Source organism: Macaca fascicularis, chromosome 13, assembly GCF_037993035.2.
Source record: "Macaca fascicularis isolate 582-1 chromosome 13, T2T-MFA8v1.1".
Taxonomy (NCBI): domain Eukaryota; kingdom Metazoa; phylum Chordata; class Mammalia; order Primates; family Cercopithecidae; genus Macaca; species Macaca fascicularis.
In genome coordinates, this window is record NC_088387.1 from 5,398,316 (window position 1) to 5,416,974 (window position 18,659).

Sequence of the window (18,659 nt, forward strand, 5' to 3'; positions counted from 1 at the left end):
CGGTCGGAACTGGGAACATGAAAATAGGATGCCTCATAGAATGCTTTTAGCTCCTCACCATAGAGACCCTCCAAGGACAAGAAATCACTCTTCAGAGAACTGCACATCTGTTTGCATAGCTACTACTGTACCTCTTATTCAAACACCAGCTCTTTTTGGCAGCAAGGCAGCCTGCTGGTGCTTCCTTCAGCAGTTCTGAACATAGCTTTCCAACTCGATTGGAAAGCATTTAATTTAGGAACTTTCACTCCATTTGATCAACTGTGTTTGATTCAGAGAGCATCTTCTGTATTCCCCCATCAGGATGTCTCTGCTAACTCAGTTAACAGAACTAGACTTAGTGGAGCCAGTTTAAAAGATGGCACCCTTGGGAAGAGGCACCAGGAAAAGCATCCTAGTAGCAGGGAAGCCTCATAGATGTTATGGATAGTTTCCCAATGGATGCCAGAGATGCATAAGCTGAAGATATTGCCAGCCAGAGCAGTCCACACTTGAAATGGATTAAAAGGAAGAGCCTGCCAGGAATGGTAGTTTTTGTCCCCCTCTTTTCTCTTTTTACTGCTTTTTATCCTCATTCCTGATCCAGCTCAAAGATGAGGAATTCCAATTCAATGGTTTTTTATTTTTTCCCAAGGGAAACATAGGACTTTTGGTGATGTATAAAATGCACCTGGACCACTATGCATGTTCTTGTGAGTTTAAGGAAGAGAGAGGGCCAAGGACACAAACTTGGGGGTGCATGTTGACATTCACCTGCATGCTCAAACTATTCTTGGCACAGGGCCTCGCCCAGCAGGATGGGAAATGAGCATCTTCCTTGCTCCTCTATGCCACAGGCCCCTCAGAAGGACCTGATCCCCATCCCAGCCACAGTCATGCCTCTTGGGCAGCTGGGTGTGAAGTCCAGTCTTGCACACTTAGTGTGCACACCTGTGTCATCTCTTCACCAAGAAGGAGGGGAGAGAAGCGTTGAGTATGGTGTATATAATATGCATCTGTCTTACGAAATCCTCTCAGAGAAGGGATCCTTGGAATCCTCCAAGGTTCCACCTGTGGGAGAAACCTGAGGGGTGTGGGTGTGGGTGTGGGTGTGGGTGTGTGCGTGGTGCTTTGCCTTGGAACCATGGCCCTCTCCTGCCTTGCACTATGTGGTGACTCTTCTTCCTTCGGCCCTCCTGAAATACCATAGACACAGCCCCTTTGTAAGAGTGTGGGGCTGCTGTGCTAGGACTCACTTGGATCCTGAGCTGCAAGTACAACCCTCCTCTGGAATTCCAGAGTTCTGGAGAGCTACGCCTGAGGCGCACATCTCCTCTCAGAGGGTAGGGAAGCATAGGACAGTAGTTTTATTGGGTTAGTAAAACTCCATGTTGATGTGCAATGGCGGATTCCTTTTGATGCTTTTTTAATGTTAGCTCATTCCAGAGTGATACACTAATACCAAGGGAAGAAGGGCCTGCCCAGTTCATCTGTCATTCTCTTTGTTCTGCAAGAACTACCCAGAAATATGTTTCTTCAAGAGTCTCTTATAATTATAGTCCAGCTCACCCCATATGCTTTTCTGCAAAAGGATCTTATTAACAGCCCCTGCCACCAGGCTTTTATATTCTGTGTTCCCACCCTTTGATTCCTATGGGTCTTTTACAAACTCACTAAAAAATATATGAAAAGATACATGGGAGTTTTGGATCTTGGTAAGATGGAGTTAGCCTACTCCGTCCTGTCCATTACAATGAATGCAGCTGTAAAGCCTGAGCACAATTCATGAAACAGCTATTTGAGGACCCTGAAGAGTAAATAGTAGGGTGCAGATTGGGGAAGCACTACCAAACCAGCAGCGAGTTCACTATTTTTTCCCCTGTAATATCTCCTAGCATAGACTCAATGCCCCACACCCAGAAGTGGGCCTCTGCTGACAGAGAGAGGACCAGGAGCTCTAATACTGGCTTAAGGAGCAGGAACAAGGTCTCCTAATGCTCAGATTGTGCAAGGTTAAATCTGTCCTTTTTTTGTTTTTTCTCTATTTCCTTATATCCTGGAAGCAATCCTCCAACAGCAGCACAGCAGGAGCAGCAATGACAATCAGAATCCACATGAAAACTTTTATGCAGAGGGCGGGGAACCTCTCTCCAGACAGAGCAGCTACACTTCCAAGAGGGTGGGATGAAACCCTGCTGCTTTCTTCCCCCTTGCTGTCTATCTTCCTACTGCTTGGCCCCAGATGAAAGCGCAGATGTAGGTAGTATGAGGCAGGGCAGGATAAATAGAGCCAGCTTTCTGGCCAATGGAACAGAAAGGGAGCCTGGGAACCAGAAGGTACTGGGCAGATTTCAGAGAGGGAGGTGCTCAGGAAAGTGACTCTATAAAGTTGGTTGTGAGTTTCTGCGCTGACCCCTGAGCTGAATCTGCACGGATCTGATCTTAAGCAGCATACCGTAGACCCTCAGGTCTGAACTTCAGAATAGACCACCACCCAAGGTCTAAGACTGGCCATGTGGAACATATTTTAGTAGCACTATGGATTTCTCATCAGAAACCAGGGAAGCCTTCTGATAGGAGTACAATATTTTTTAAATGTTGAAAGAAAAGAGCTATTAATCCAGAATTCTACATGTAGTAAAAATATCCTTCATGAATGAAGGCAAAATGAAGATATCCTCAAATGAATGAAAACTTCCTGTCCAGAGACCTGCTCTGAGAGAGTTACTAAAGGTTTTTTCAGCAGAAAGGAAATGACACTAAATAGAAACTTGGAATAGGAAGAATAAAGGAAGAATAACAGAAGTGGTAAATATTTGACAAAAACAGCATAATCTGATAGGGTATTCAGTGTATGTATAGATAGCACATAAGACAATTGCTGCATAGAAAAGGGGGGAAGGTAGAGGGGGCTGTATAGTGAAAAGTTTCTAGATTCCATTTGAAATAATAAAATATTCTACGTGGACTTTGAAAAGACAAGTTTATATATTACACTCCCTAAAATTATTACTAGAAGTCATACAAAGAAATGTAGAGGGCAAAGAAATAGATAAATTAAAGTGGAATACTAAAAAATGTTTAAATAATCCAAAAGAAATCAGGAAAGGGGAAATAACCCAAACAAAGAATGAACAAACAGAAAACATGTTAAAACAGAAGATATAAATCCAAGCATATCAGTGATTACATTAAATACAAATTGTCTAAATATGCCAACTAAAAAACAGATTTTGTTGCCAAGATTTTTTTTTCAATAACCTAAACACCTAAATATATGCTGTCCGCAAGACAGTTAACTCAAATATGATGGTATAGATAGAGGGTAAAAGTAAAACTATGGAAAATGACATACCACATAAACACTAATTAAAGAAAGCCAGAATGGTTCTATTAATATTAAATGAAATAGATTTCAGAGCAATGAAATTTACTAGGAATAAAGAGTGACATTACATAATGATAAAGGATCAATTCACCAAGAACAGATAACAATTCTAATATGTATACACCTAAAAACAAAGCTTCAAAGTACATGAAGCACAACCTGAAGAAGTTAGATGAGTCTTTAATATGCTCCTCTTAGGAATAGAACTAGTAGAGTAAACTTCAGCAAGGATATAGAAGAATTGAAAAATACCATCAGCCAACAGAATCTGATTAGTATTTGTACAACATTCCACTCAACAATAGCAGAATACACATATTTTCAAGTACATATTGAACATTTACCAAGGTAGACCAAACCTTGCTTCATAAAACAAATGTAAATAAATTCAGATGAAAAAGTAGAAACAGAAAGATAGCAGGAAAAATATCTCCACATCTTGGAAATTAAACAACGAACTTTGTAGTAATCCATGGGTCAAAGAGAAAGTCTCAACGATATTAGAAAATATTTTAGTTGAATAGAAATGAACATATAACATTTCAAAATTAGTGGGTTGCCGCTAAAGCAATGCTTAGAGGGAAACTTGCAACATTAAATGCTCATATTAGAAAAAAAGGAAAGGTCTCAAATCAACAAGTAACCTTCTACCCTAAGAAACTAGAAACAGAAAAGTAAGATAAACTCACAGCAAGAAAGATGGAAATTAGATATAAACACAGAAAGTAGTAAAATTAAAAACAGAAAAACAATACAGAAAAATCAACTAAACTAAAAGGTGGCTTTTTAAAAGATTGGCCGGACACAGTGGCTCATGCCTGTAATCCCAGCAGTTTGGGAGGCCGAGGTGGGGGGATCAGGAGTTCAAGACCAGCCTGACCACCATGCTGAAACCCCGTCTCTACTAAAAATACAAAAATTAGGCGTGGTGGCAGGTGCCTGTAATTCCGACTACTTGGTAGGCTGAGGCAGGAGAATCGCTTGAACCTGGGAGGTTGAGGTTGCAGTGAGCCGAGATCATGCCATTGCACTTCATCCTGGGTGACAAGAGCGAAACTCCATCTAAAAAAAAAAATAAAAATAATATAAAGTCAATAAAATTGGTAAGTCTGTCAAGGGATTGAAAAAGGCGCAATTTATCAATAGCAGGAATAAGAAGGGGTATCATTAGATATTCTGAGAAATTCAAAGGGCCATAAGGAAATACTATGAACAATTAGATCCACATAAAATCCAACCACTTAGATGAGATGGGCCAATTACTTAAAAACCACAACTACCAAACTCACAAAAGATGAAAGAGAAAACCTAGAGTCCTATAACTAAGAAATTGAACTTGTATTTGAAAACCTGAACAGGAAATCTCCAGACCCAGATGATTTCACTGGTGAATTCTGCCAAACATTAAAAGAAGAAATGTCACCAGTTCTGTTCACAGTCTTCCAGAAAGTTGAAGATGAGGAAGTACTTTCCAATTTATTTTATGATACCAGCATTACCCAAAGACAGTATGAGAAAGGAAATCTGCAGAACAGCATTTTTCATAAGTGTAGATACAAAATTTCTCAACAAAACATTAGCAAACTATATCCAACTATATATACATATATTTTTAAAATTATGATCAAGTGGAGCTTATCTAGGAAATGCAAGGCTATTCAGAATTCAAAAATCAATGTAATCCACTATGTTATGAAGTTATAAAAGAAAAATCACATGATTATATCAATTGATGAGGAAAAAGACTTTGGCAAAATGCAACATCTATTCATGAAATAAAAATCAATACTTAAAATAGATTATAAATCTAAATGTAAAATACATAAAACTATAAAATCATAAGAAACAAAGATAGGAGATAGTCTTTGTAGTCTATAAGATTAGACAAAGAGTTCCTAGACCTAACACCAAAAGTACAACTCATAAGAGAAAAAATTGTTAACCTGGACCTCATCAAAATTAAAAACTCACTCTGTAAGTTACTATTAAGAGAATGAAAAAGCAAGCAATAGTTGGGTAGAAAATACTGACAAATCACATATCTGACAAAAGACTTGTGTCCAGAAAATACAAGCAACTCTCAAAACTCAATAGTAAGGAAGTAGACAACCCAATTTTAAAATGGGCAAAAGATATGAACAGATGCTTCCTCAAAGAGGGTCTACAGATGTCAAAAAAAGTGAAAAGATGTCCACTGCCATTAGCCATTAGAGACATGCAAATTAAGCCGCTAATAATGTACCACCTCAACTTTCTTAGATTAGCTAAAATATAAAGTACTGATAGTATTAATTCCCTTTAAGGTTGTAGAACACTGGATCATTCCTACATTGCTGGTAGAGAGGTAGAATGGCATGGCCACTCTGGAAAACAGTTTGGTCGTTTCTTATATAGTTTCCATATGACCCAGATGTTCTAGTCCTGGGTTCTTCAGAAAAATACAAACACATTCACTGAAAAACCTGTACACCAATGGGCATAGCAGCTCTATTCATAATTACCCAAACTGGAAACAATCCAAATTTCTTCAATGGGTGAATGCATAAACTGGCTGTGGAACACCCACACAGTAGAAAACTACTCACCAACGAGAAGGCACACGGTATTGACAGACCCAAGTTGGATAAATCTCAAAGGCATTATGCTGGGTAGAAGCAGCCAGGCTCAGAAGGTTACATGCTCTAGGATTATACTTTTATGACATTCTCGAAAAGAGAGCATAGGGATGGAGAACAGAGGAGAGCTGGCCAGGGTTTTTGGGGAGTGGAGGGCTGAGAGAGTTTTGTAGAGAGCTGTCTCGTGTCTTGATGGTGATGACTGTTCCACACATTTATACATGTGCTAAAACGCATAGAACCGTGCCCCTGAAGAAAAAGGCTCGCTGTGTGTTAATTTTAAGGAAAAACAAAAAACAAACGTTTTAAAGCATCCAGCGTCAGCGTCACTTTTTCGAGACTAATGAAATTTGACTGAACCTCACTTGGCTCTTTCCCTGCATCCCCTGCTGTGGTCGCCGGGGAGCAGCAGTGCAGTGCTGTGCTTTGGGGTGGAGGAACCTGCTGGACCCTTCCTGTCTCTACTCACTTCCCATTAAGTTGGGTTCCTCATCCTTTTCTGAGGACTCATTTCATTTCCTTTCCCTGTCCCCACTCATCCAAAAGCTCAGACCAGGTTTGCTTGGTCTGCCATTCACAGCTGTGCCATCAGCCTCCCCCTGCCTCCCCACCCTATCCTTTCCTTCTCCAATTGAGCCCGACTCTGCTGCCAAACTTGACCACCTGGCTTTCCCCTGGGCTGTCCTCTCCACTCCTGACCATGCACCCCTCGAAGCTATCTCATATGCTTGCCTCTGGGGACTCTCTGGCTGGGCTCCCTCCTTGGTGAACACCCTTGACAATTCGTTGGAACTTCTCACCGGGCGGTAGTGTATTGCACACCCTGTACCAGCTTCTGAGGAGTGAGTTCAGTCTCTTCCTCTAGACACTGAGCTGCTTTTAGCTGAGGGCCAAGACCTCTTTCCTGGTGCCTCCTCTATATTGCTTGATGGAGCGCCTTGTGCACAGAAGGTGCAAATCAGAGAATATAGAACAAAGGATATTCTTCCTGTCTCTCATTGCCCTGGTCCAGAGAACCCTCAAGTCAGAAGTGGAAGAGGCCCTGTCAAAGGGGGAGGGAGTGGGGAGATGTTAGTCAAAGGGTAAAAAGCTTCGGTTAGACAGGAGGAATCAGGTTTTGAAGTCTGTTGCACAGCAGGGTGACTATAGTTAATAACAACATACAGTGTTGTATATTTCAAAATTGCAAGGAGAGTAAATGTCAGATGTCTCACCACAAATAAGTGAAGTGACAGATATGGTAATTAGCTTAATTCAATCATTCCATGTTGTGTATATATACATCTAAACATTGCATTGTACCCTATAAACATGTACCGTTATTACGGGTCCTGGAAGGTAGCCTGTCCCCCACTTCCCTGGAGGTCTGTCTGTATTGCATTTAATAAATGGATGTTTGAGTTCCACCCATGGGTGCCCTTCTGCCTCAATCCCCTACTATGTGTATCCAGATAGGCTAGTTGTGCTGTGTGGCACACAATCCCCAAATCTCATTAAAGCCGATGTGCTCATCACACAGCTGCTGGGCCCTTGTTGAAAAGTGTCCTCACCCAAGGACCCAGGCTGAGAGAGGCTTCACCTCCCATCACCAAGGGAGGTGAATGGAAAAAGGAATGAGGCAGATTTTGCACTGACTCTTCATGCTTCTCCCTGGGAACCAACACATGGCACTTGTGCCTACATGTTCTTGGCCGAGCGAAGGGGCAGGGAAGCGCAATCCTACTGTGTCTAGAAGACAAACTGGAAATATTTGGTGAACAGAAATCCTAACACCACAGGTGACCACCGCAGTGGGAAGGGCCGCTCCTCCTAGGAGCGGAAGTGAGGGTCACAGTCTTCCCTTGATTTCCTGCAGTATCTTCCCCAAGAGGGAACGCAAACACCAGCCTCCTGTTAGTGTGTGGCACTGTTTCTCTGCATGGTGTGCTTAGTTTTTGTGCTATAAACTCAAGCAGCCAGAATTAGTCACTCTCAGTTCTGTGTTCCCAGAACACTGGGTCCATAGGTCCATAACAGATCATGCCACAGTGATTTGGAGGGAGCTGTAGGAAGTGGCAGGAGGGTGCACAGCCTCACAGTGTGGGCCCTGGGCAGCCTGTGCCACCACTTCCCAGACCTGTGATGTTGGTGAGTTACACAGCCTCTCAGTGCCGTGCTCCTTCCCCTTGGCATGGAAATGCAATAGTACCTGCCTTAAAGGGTTGCCATGAGGATTGAAGGAATGAATGGATGTAAAGCTCTTAACATGGTGCCCGTTACATACATAGTAAGTGCCCAGCAAATGTTACCTGTGTAACCCGACCCAAACTCCCAAGATGCCCGATGATGGACGCTTCAGAACAGATAACAGAAGGCCCTGCATTCAAAAGTCAATATCCATGTATATTTAAAACACACACATACCTTACCTTCCTCCCTCCCTTGGTCTCTCTCTTGCTCTCTCTTATTCTCTCTCTTTCTCTTATTCTCTCTCTCTCTCCCTCTTGTTGTCTCTTTCTCTCTCTCTTATTCTCTCTCTCTCATCTTTTATTATTTCTCTCTCTCTCTTAATAAGAAGATAACAAACAACCCAATTGGAAAATAGGCAGAAGGTTTGAACAAATGCTTCACAAAATAAGATACATAAATGGCCATTAAGCATGTAAAAAGATGTCCAACATCACTCGTCACCAGAAAAATGCAGATCCAAGCCATAACATTTCAATGGCTAAAGTTAAAAAAAAAAAACAAACAAACCACTCATAACACCAAATGTTGACAGGGATTGCAGCAACCGGGACTTTCATACATTGCTGGTGGAAAAGCAGAGACAGTGTAGCCAGCTTTGTGCAGCCTTGTCTTATCAGGTTAAACATACGCTTACCAGATGACCCAGCAATTCCATGCCTCTGTATTCACCCAAGAGAAATGAATGCCTCTATCTATACAAAGATCTGTATCAGAGTATTCAGAATGGCATTATTCTTATTACCTCCAAGCTGGAAATGAACCAGATGTTGTGGCATATTCATACACAGGAATACTAGTCAGCAGGAAAAAGGAATGGGATGTTAATATGTGTAGCAACACGATGCATCTCAAAAACGTCATGCTAAATCAAAGTAAAAGACTGTATACTCTGATTCCAGGGCTGTTAAATTCTAGACCAGGTGAAACTACCCGCAGATCAGTGGTTGCCTGTGGCTGTGGCTGGGGGTGGGCGGGTCAATCACAAAGACACAGGAGAAACCTCTTTAGGAAGAGGGAAGTGTTGTTTATCTTGATTTTGGTGGTAGTTACCCAATTAATACACCAAACTATGCACTTAAAATGGATGAATTTTATGGAATTTAAAAAATGCCTTAAATCCCCAAAGCCTGGCCAGGCATGGTGCCTCATGCCTGTAATCCCAGCACATTTGGAGACCGAGGCTGGTGGATCACCTGAGGTCAGGAGTTTGAGACCAGCCTGGTCAACATGGTGAAACCCCATCTCTCCTAAAAAATACAAAATTAGCCAGGTGTGGTGGCACGTGCCTGTAATCCCAGCTACTCGGGAGGTTGAGGCAGGAGAATCGCTTGAACTGGGAGGCGGAAGTTGTAGTGAGCTGAGATCTCAGTACTACACTCCAGCCTGGGCAGCAAGAGTGAGACTCTCTCTCAAAAACCAAAAACCAAAGCTTGGTTGTTGGGGTGTCTTTCAAAACTTTCGTCCCAGTGTCTGTGTGTGGTGGTCTCAGGGCCTGCCGAGAGGACCCTCTTTTTGGGAATAAGGTCATTCCAGGCTCATTTTCTTTCTCTTGCCTGAGAGCAGCGGAACCAGCTGACAGCGACCGGTTTCCAGTGGGCACCACAGTGTGTCCCAGCCGGAGGTGGATGGAAACAAGCTTGTGTCTCTGTCACTAACAATGGGAGCTTTCGTCAGAGTTGCTGTCAGGCCGTGTTGGTCGTCATTACACCCGTTGAAGAAGAGAACAGAGCAGTAATGAGCTGGATGTTATCGGCTCACAAATAATTTATAATGGGCAAACTAGGACAGGAACAGAGCTTTTTTTGGCTAAGGAGGTTGCATGTCACTCTTTAAAATCTAGGCCAAAAAATTATTTATAATGCATAGACACTCACTTGGAAAGTTAAAGGGTTCCTTTCTTCTCTCCCGTGTGTTTGAACATGGTCTTTTAGCCTGGACTGGCAACAAGACGCCGCAACATCTTGCCGCCACGCCTGCAGTTAGTGTGTGATGTGAGAGAGCGCAGGTAAAGAGAATGGCTCGGCAAGGGACAGGGCCTTTGTAGAAGTCCCTTAATCTAGAATCCAAGAACAGACAGGGAGGAGGGGAGAGGCAGGAAAAGACCCCTAGGTAAAGGGTGGTGACCGCGCACATTAGCTGAGCTTTGAAGAATTGCCCACATGTTATCAGGAAACAGCCTAAACTGAGATGGGACAGGTAAAAGATGGGTTGTGAACGTGTGTGTTGAAATCAAGGCAGGTTGTGTGCAATTAGGCAGGGGCAAACTGAGTGGTTAGGGTCCCCGTGGTGTCTAGGGAAAGGGTTTTAGAAATACGTCCCTTTATGTCCAAGGGCTGTCCTGGGAAGCAGTCTTTATTGATACTGTTACCTATAGATACTTATACCTGCTCCAAGGGAGGTGCGTCCGAATCCAGCAGCACACTCTGTCCTGACCACACATTGGCCAGGAGCCTCCCGGTGAAGGATTTGCTCCCCTGGGAACCATGATCCCGGGCCCCAGGTGCCTGGAAAAGCAGCAGTGTTTTATGGGCCTGGCCTCTGGGGCCCCTGTTCTCTCTCTGAGAGCGGACTTCTGCAACAAGTCTGTCTTCAGTGAACTGGGGAGGAGTGAGCCAGCTTTCTCAGCCCTGCATCACCTTCAAATACATGGATTGTTGATGAAGGGCCTGTGGCATGTCATTGAAGATGGAGGCCCCTCAAGTAACGCTGCTTCTGGACTTCTCCGGAGGGCTTTCTGCGTCACGTGTTCCTTGCTGGTTGTTAATTAGAGCATCCCTGACAGCCATGACTCCCTACTCAAGTTCCTGAGGATCTCAGGGTCCTCAGAGGTGCTTGGGTGGCTTGGAGGAGGCCCCTCCCCTCAAACGAAGCAGCTTCACTTTGATCTCTCCTACAGGTGTGCAGCACAGGGTGTCACTTATTTAAAATAGACTTTATTTTTTGGAGCATTTTTAGGCTCACAGACCAATTGAGTGAAAGGCACAGAGAGTTCCCATGTCCCCCTGGACCCTCCCTAGACACACTCAGCCTCCCCCATTGTCAGCATCGCCCACCAGAGTGGTGCCTTAGTTATAGCTGATAAGCTCACACTGACACATTGTTACCACCCAGAATTAACATCAAGGTGCACTTTTGTGTTGTACATTCTCCCAAGTCTAGACAAATGTGTAATGATACATATCCACCAGTACGGTGTCATACAGAGTGGATTCACTGCCCTAAAACTCCTCTCTTCCTCCCTCTCTAGCCCCTAGCAACCACTGAGCTTTATGTTGTCTCTGTAGTTTTGCGTTTTCCAGAATGTCATATACTTGCTATCATACAGTGTGTAGCTTTTTCAGACCGGCTTCTCCAACTTAGTAATATGCATTTAACTTTCCTCCATGTCATTTTAAAAAGGGTTCATCTCCTCTTAGCAGCTTGACAGCCATGGGCAGTACCTGTCATGTGTCCGCCCTGGGTCTGCACAGCCCTGGCTGTTGTGGGCAGGGTGCGTCTTGCCTCCCTGAACAGGGCGATGAGCTCTTTGGAGCAGGGGCCAGGACATATGTGCTGGTGGCACACGGGACACCTGGCCACCCCTTGGGCCCCGGAACCGGGCTGGGTGGTCTGGATTGAAGGGGACATGGTTTGAGTCTTAGGAAGGGCTCTCCGAGCGCAGCCATCTCAGTCAGCAGTGTGTCCTTTGCTCTCTGAAAGCGAAAGTTCTATGAAGTCCGAGTGAGCAGCATCCGGCCTCAGAGCTAATCTGTGTAAGATTTTGCGTCTGAGTCAGAACTCACTGATTATTAATGCCGTCTGTCTTTGTGGCCAAGAGTCTAGCAAAACATTTTCTATCCTCCTGCCTCGGAAATGTGGCCAGTGTGACCTTCTTGAAAGAGGTTTTTGATAAGATAGATGATCACAATAGAATGTGCTCTAATAGAAAGTGCTTCTGTTTCATCACAAAGCCTTTGTGACGTGGAATGTTCCAGTAACCTGCTCGTTTTGTGTTTACAGAGCTTCTCGAAACAAGTCTGAGAAGAAGCGTCGGGACCAGTTCAATGTTCTCATCAAAGAGCTCAGTTCCATGCTGCCTGGTAACACGCGGAAAATGGACAAAACCACCGTGTTGGAAAAGGTCATCGGATTTTTGCAGAAACACAATGGTAAAGGTCACCCTTCTCTGTGTTTTTCTTCCTCCCTGCCCTGTCCATGTGGTGATGACTTCACCAATCTGGGCTGCCTGGTTGGTTTTGTCTCCCCAGCCAGGCCCAGCCTTACCAGTTGAGGGCTTCCCATTTCAAAGGCACTCCACCCTCTATCTCTGGCTAGGTGGGGAGAGGGCACACACCTCCCAATTGCATTATAAGCCAGACGAGAGAATCCAAAACAACCTCACAGGCAGCACCCAGCCGAAGCAGTGTGGCATTCATAGTGACAACATCTTGATCAAAACTCCCTGGCATAAGTGTCTTTTATTCAATGCTGAACAGACGCAGTGGCTGAGTACTCACTTCCTGTGGGATCAGACCATATGGGTCTTTTCGTCCCTCTCTGCCACTGCCCTCGAACTCTTTGGTCTTTGAAGCTACATCATGAAAAAATACAGTGAAAAGAATGTATTTTCTTAATGTCACATTCATTGTGTTTTTATTGAGATATAATTTCCATCCCATAAAATTCACCATTTTAAAGTGTAGAGTGCAGGCGTCTTTAGCTTATTCACAAGGTGATGTAACCGTCACCGCTATCTAATTTCATCACGCCGGAAAAGAAACCCTGTATCCATTAGCGATCATTTCCCGTTCTTCCCCCTCCCTCCAGATCCTGCCAACCACTAATCTATTTTCTGTCTCTATCAATTCCCCTATTCTAGGCATTTTATACAAATAGAATCATACGGTATGTGGTCTTTTGTATTTGGCTTCTTTCACTTAGCATCTGTGTTTTAGCACTCAGGAGTACTTCATTCCATTTTATGGACCAACAGTATTCCGTTGTATGGATATATTAATACCATATTTTGATTAACCATTCATCAGTTGATGGATATTTGGGTTGTTTACAATTTTTGGAAATTATGAATGATGCTGCTGTGAACATTCATGTACAAATCTGTAAGTTGATATATATTTTTCACTTCTCTTGTTTGTATTCCTAGGAGGGGAATTGCTGCATTAAATGGTAGTGTTTAACTTTTTGAGGAACTGCCAAACTGTTTTCCAAGGTGGCTTGTACCAATTTACATTCCCAGCAGCAATGTATGAGGGTTCTAATTTCTCCACATCCTTGCCAACACTTGTTACTGTCTTTTTTTATTATAACTATTATTAATACCATCTCCCTAGTGGGTGTGAAGTGGTATCTTATATGACTTTGATTCGAATTTCCCAATGACTAATGATGTTTTCCTTTTCATGATCTTTTCATGTGTTTATTGGCCATTTATATATCTTCTTTGGAGAAATGTCCAAATCCATGGCCCGTTTTTAAATCATTGATTTTTCTTTTTATGCCTGAATGGTAAGAGTTATTCATGTATTCTGGATACTAGACCCTTATCTGGTATAGAATTTGAAAGTATCTTGCCCCATTCTGTGGATTGTCTTTTTACTTTTCAAGTGATACTCTTTGACACACGAAGGTTTTAAATTTTAATTGTTAATGTCCAATTTATTTTTTTCTTTTGATTGCTTGTGCTTGAGGCATCCTATCTAAGAAACCGTTGCCTAATCTAAGGTAATAAGGATTTATATCTATGTTTTCTTCCAAGAGGTTTATAATTTTAAACTAGGTTAAGCATAGATATTTGATCCATTTTGTGTTTGTTTTTGTAGATGTTGTAAGGTAGGCTGTGAAAATTCATCCTTTTGCATGTGGATTTCCAGTTATCCTGCCACTCCATTCTTTTTCTAACTTTGTAATACTTTATAAAAGTAACACATACAGAGACTATACATATCATAACTATACAGTTGAATTAATTATCACAAAGCAGACACAGCCAGGGAACCAACGACTCAGATCAAGAAATAGAAGCCCCTTCCTGTCTTCCTCTGCTTTCCCAAAAGAAGGAACCTCTGTGCTGACTTCTAACCCCATAGGTTGGTTTTGCCTGTTGGGGCCTTATTCAGATGGAACCATGAATTATGCACATGATGTTTAGAGATTCCTCCCATTCTTCCAGTGCTGTTGCTGGTTCCTTTCATTAGTGTATAATATTCCATCACATGATTGCCTGCATATGCCGCTTGAACCCATCCTTGAACTCATGTCTTTCTCAAATCATTTTCTCTCCCTTTTCCTCTCCTTCAAACCCTTTTACCTGTTAGTGTGATCGCACCTACCCTGCCAGTCACCCAGGATGTTACAAAAAGTCACAGAATAGTGGAGAGGGCTCTGAACCTATTAGCAAGCAGGAAGAGCAGAATTCTTTTCTCTTTAATCATGACACCAAACATAATAAGTCAGAAATGCCAGACTTCGTGAGGAAATAATTACAGTTCTTCCACACAGGCAGTGATGTGTCTCTTCCACTGAACATTTTCCTAGACAAGATGATTTCATGAAAGAGGGTGCGGCTGGGACATCAGAAAGTTTAATTATACTTCTTATTCTTTTATTATTTCTTTGATGATCATATCTACCTATTAAAAATGTGACAGTAATGATACATCCTCATATTATTTTTTTCCAAAGCTGCCCAGGAGAGAGTAAAGAACATGTTAATTGCTTTTGTTAAAAGTCAGGGAAGACCAATCAAGCAGGATTGGAATGAAGTGTTACAGCAGTATTTGATCGCCCTGATAATTTAATCAAAATGGTTATATTTCCTAAATAATGATTTAGCCAAGTGAAATAGCAGGTTGGTTTGATTGCCAAGATATTTTGTGCAAATTACTCAAACTAGGTCAGTGCCACTGAGAAGCAGGACAGCTGTTAAATAGGACAGCTGGGATCAAGTTCGTCAGCCTGACATTTATGCCGCGCTCTGTCCACTGTGGAATGACAGAATTGTCAAATCTGGGTCCTGGAAAGGATCAGTCAGCAGAAATGCAGCCTCCAAACACCGGGAGAGCCTGCTTCAGCTCGCCTTTTTCATAAGACGAAGGTCTAGTCCTCACAACCCACTTAAACACAACCAGGATCATGCCAGGATCTCACCCGTCTCTGATTTCGTGTTCAAAAGAAAGCAGACAATTCATGGAACATTTTTTGGGGAAATAGAGTTGTTAGAGCAAAACTTGGACTAAAGCAAAAAAGCAAAGCAATCACTTTACTTGCAATCCAAATGGACATGAACTCTGCAGACATCTGCAACAGAGTAGAGAATACTGACCGTAAGCATCTATGCAGGGCTTGCTGTGAGCTGCGCAATATTCTACGAGCTCTACATACAGGAACTCCTCTACATAAAGCTCCTCTTCGTGGCAGCGCTTTTTTTTTTTTTTTTTTTTTTTTTTTTGAGACAGAGTCTTGGTCTGTCACCCAGGCTGGAGTGCAGTGGGGCAATTTTGGCTCACCGCAACCTCCGCCTCCCAGGTTCAAGCAATTCTCCTGCCTTAGCTTCCCAAGTAGCTGGGATTACAGACACGTGCCACCACATCTGGCTAATTTTTTGTATTTTTAGTGGAGATGGGGTTTTGCCACTTTGGCCAGACTGGTCTCAAATTCCTGGCCTCAAGTGATCTGCCCGCCTTGGCCTCCCAAAGTGCTGGGATCACAGGCGTGAGCCACCGCGCCCGGCCCATGGCAGCACTTCGAGTTAGTTCCATCACACAGATGAGGCACACAAGGTCAAGTCACTCATCCAACTCAGACAGCCAGGAAAACGTGGAATCTAAACCCAGCAGCCTGTCTCCAGACCCCAGCTTTTTAGCGCTACACTCTATGGCTCCTCCACGAGAGGTGATCTGCAGGGCTTCTTGTGGCTGTTTATACCACAGCTGCACTACAGCTGTTCCTGAGTGTGTCCATTTAGACTACTGGTTCTCAACCTTGTGTGCATATTTGAATCACCTGAAGAGCTTTTGAAAACTACATATTACCAGGTAACCCCACACAGACCAATATGTCACGATCTCTAGGGGTGGGACCATACTGGGATACCAGCTTGCAAGAGAAGATTGTTCAATTTTCAGGAGTTTTGCCAAAGTTGGTAGCTTGAAATCAGCCATGGTAGGCATATCTACACCACAGAAAGGGGCAAACACTGCAAATCAGGGCTGTTTGTTGTAGAGGGTGGAGAGCCTTTCACCAGCAGGTGGTCAGGTAAAGCCCAGGCATCAGCATTTTTAAAGCTCCCCAGGTGATTCCGGCGTGCAGTGAGGGTTAAGAACTATGAATTTCAACATGCTTCCTGCCTTCATGCTAAAGGCAGACCATATGATAAGTAAGGACAGATGATTAGGTCTAAGTAGTTGCTATAATTATTTAGCTCTTTCCCCAATAATCTTTCAGCATTGTTTGTTTTCTCAGCTTGGGAAATAAATTGTAATCCTGAACTGTACAAGTAATACAAATCAAAATGAGAATCTGATCACGATTCTTTGTAGCAAAATGTTGTAACAGTAGCTATTGTAAGATAGACATCCCTAAAGTCTGTAAATAGCAGGACATATCGGACATCCTTATCTACATCCATCTAAATGTTCTCCAGGGTCAGGCTGGCCTACGCGTTACCCTCTTCCTGAGTGAGTCTCAAGCTGACCTAATGAAATTTTCTCCTACTATTAAATCCCATTCCTCATTCACACCTCTTTAATGTGTCTGTCTTCATGGATGGAAGGTGAGGTGGGGAGAGCTGTAGAATAAGGAGAAATTTCCCTGTTGAACAGGGTAATATTTACCCAGGACAGCTGTGGAATTTCTGCCCAATTTTCCAGGATTTTATTTGAGCACATACATCTCAAACATATACTGCTTATTACTCAGATATACCAGGAGCCGTCGGGAGTTGAGCACGCTAGGAAATGGCTATAGGTGATACCGGAGTAGAATTCTGGGGGTTGGCTCTTAATCACAATGTTTTCCTACAAAAGTGGCTCTCAGGTGGTTTTGTTTCCCTGGAAATTTGGAAACCACTTTGACCGTAACACTGAATTTTATTTCCCAGTGTAACATTTTTTCCTCGATTTGAGACATCGTATCTAACATATTTTTTTTAATATGCTATGAACTGAACCTTCACTTCCAAGGAGACTAATTCAATTGTTGAAATACAAAGTGAATGAGATGGCTGCTTTCGGTATTACTATGCTAGCGTTGACAAAATACCCAGTCATACAGAATGATCTAAAAATTACTGAGGTTAAAGAAGTGGGTCTTTCCTTTTCCTTCACCGTTACGTTGAGTGGATCTCTATCTAAATGAAATTTGGGCTGCCACAAAGACTCCTCTACTAGACAGACAGGTAATCTGCAGTTTGATCCTCGTGGTCAAAAGAGTCTGACAGTTGAGTGTGCATATTGGGGAGAAGAGGAAAGGCATTTGTGAGGTTAATATTGTAGCACATCTTCCATCCCTCTCTTTTCTAAGTGGCCAAACTGTGGCAACCATTTGTTTGAAGAGGTGGGAGTTGCACCCTCTCTTCCTCGTCTCGGCCAGCACCACAGAACAGATTCTGGCCAAGATGTGCATGTAGCACCTGCCTCTACTTCCCGTGCTGCGTTCCACCATGTGCGTACGACACCTGGCACTGGGTGTGTCCCCACAGTGCGGCCCTTCCTCCAGGGGCCCTCTCAGTGTCGTTGGCTGCCTGACCACCAGCACAGCTTCCTCTCCGGGGTTTCTTCCAGTGTTCAGTTACCAAAGGCTCACAGCGGCTCTCTTGTGCCGCTTTAAAATCACAAAGACAAAAATCCAACGTTGTATAACAGCAGCAGCAACTTGTTCTTTCTGACATCTTGAAGGAAGGAACCTTCCTGGTGGAGCCGAGCACTGCTGGGAACGTTGGATTTCAGAACAAGTGGGGGTTTACAGGGTCACGTGCACAACTCAGCTCTTTTTTTTTTTTTTTTTTTTTTTTTTTTTTTTTTGAGACGGAGTCTGGCTCTGTCGCCCAGGCTGGAGTGCAGTGGCTCGATCTCGGCTCACTGCAAGCTCCGCCTCCTGGGTTCACGCCAGTCTCCTGCCTCATTCTCCCGAGGAGCTGGGACTACAGGCGCCCGCCACCACGCGTGGCTAATTTTTTTTGTATTTTTAGTAGAGACAGGATTTCACCATGTTAGCCAGGATGGTCTCGATCTCCTGACCTCGTGATCTGCCCTCCTCTGCCTCCCAAAGTGCTGGGATTACAGGCGTGAGCCACCGCGCCCGGCCATAACTCAGTTCTTTACATCCTTTGTTCATGAGTAGCTGCTGCATTCACTCAGATTCATTCATTCAAATGGCAGAGTGCATTCCTCATGCTCCATGTAAGAGATTATCAAAAACACAAGCCCAAAGGAGAGAGCCTTGAAATCTTT

The 18,659-nt window shown here is 43.3% G+C and overlaps 1 protein-coding gene across 9 annotated transcripts in view; it reads left to right on the forward strand.

Annotated features, from left to right (window-relative positions):
- Positions 1 to 18,659, forward strand: part of NPAS2 (neuronal PAS domain protein 2) — a 175,995-nt gene that overhangs the window by 91,554 nt on the left and 65,782 nt on the right. For all 9 annotated transcript variants that reach the window (XM_045368487.2, XM_074011134.1, XM_074011135.1 and 6 more), the window contains exon 3: positions 12,211 to 12,359. In XM_045368487.2, the coding sequence (XP_045224422.1) occupies positions 12,211 to 12,359 (149 nt within the window). The remainder of the gene's footprint in view (positions 1 to 12,210; positions 12,360 to 18,659) is intronic.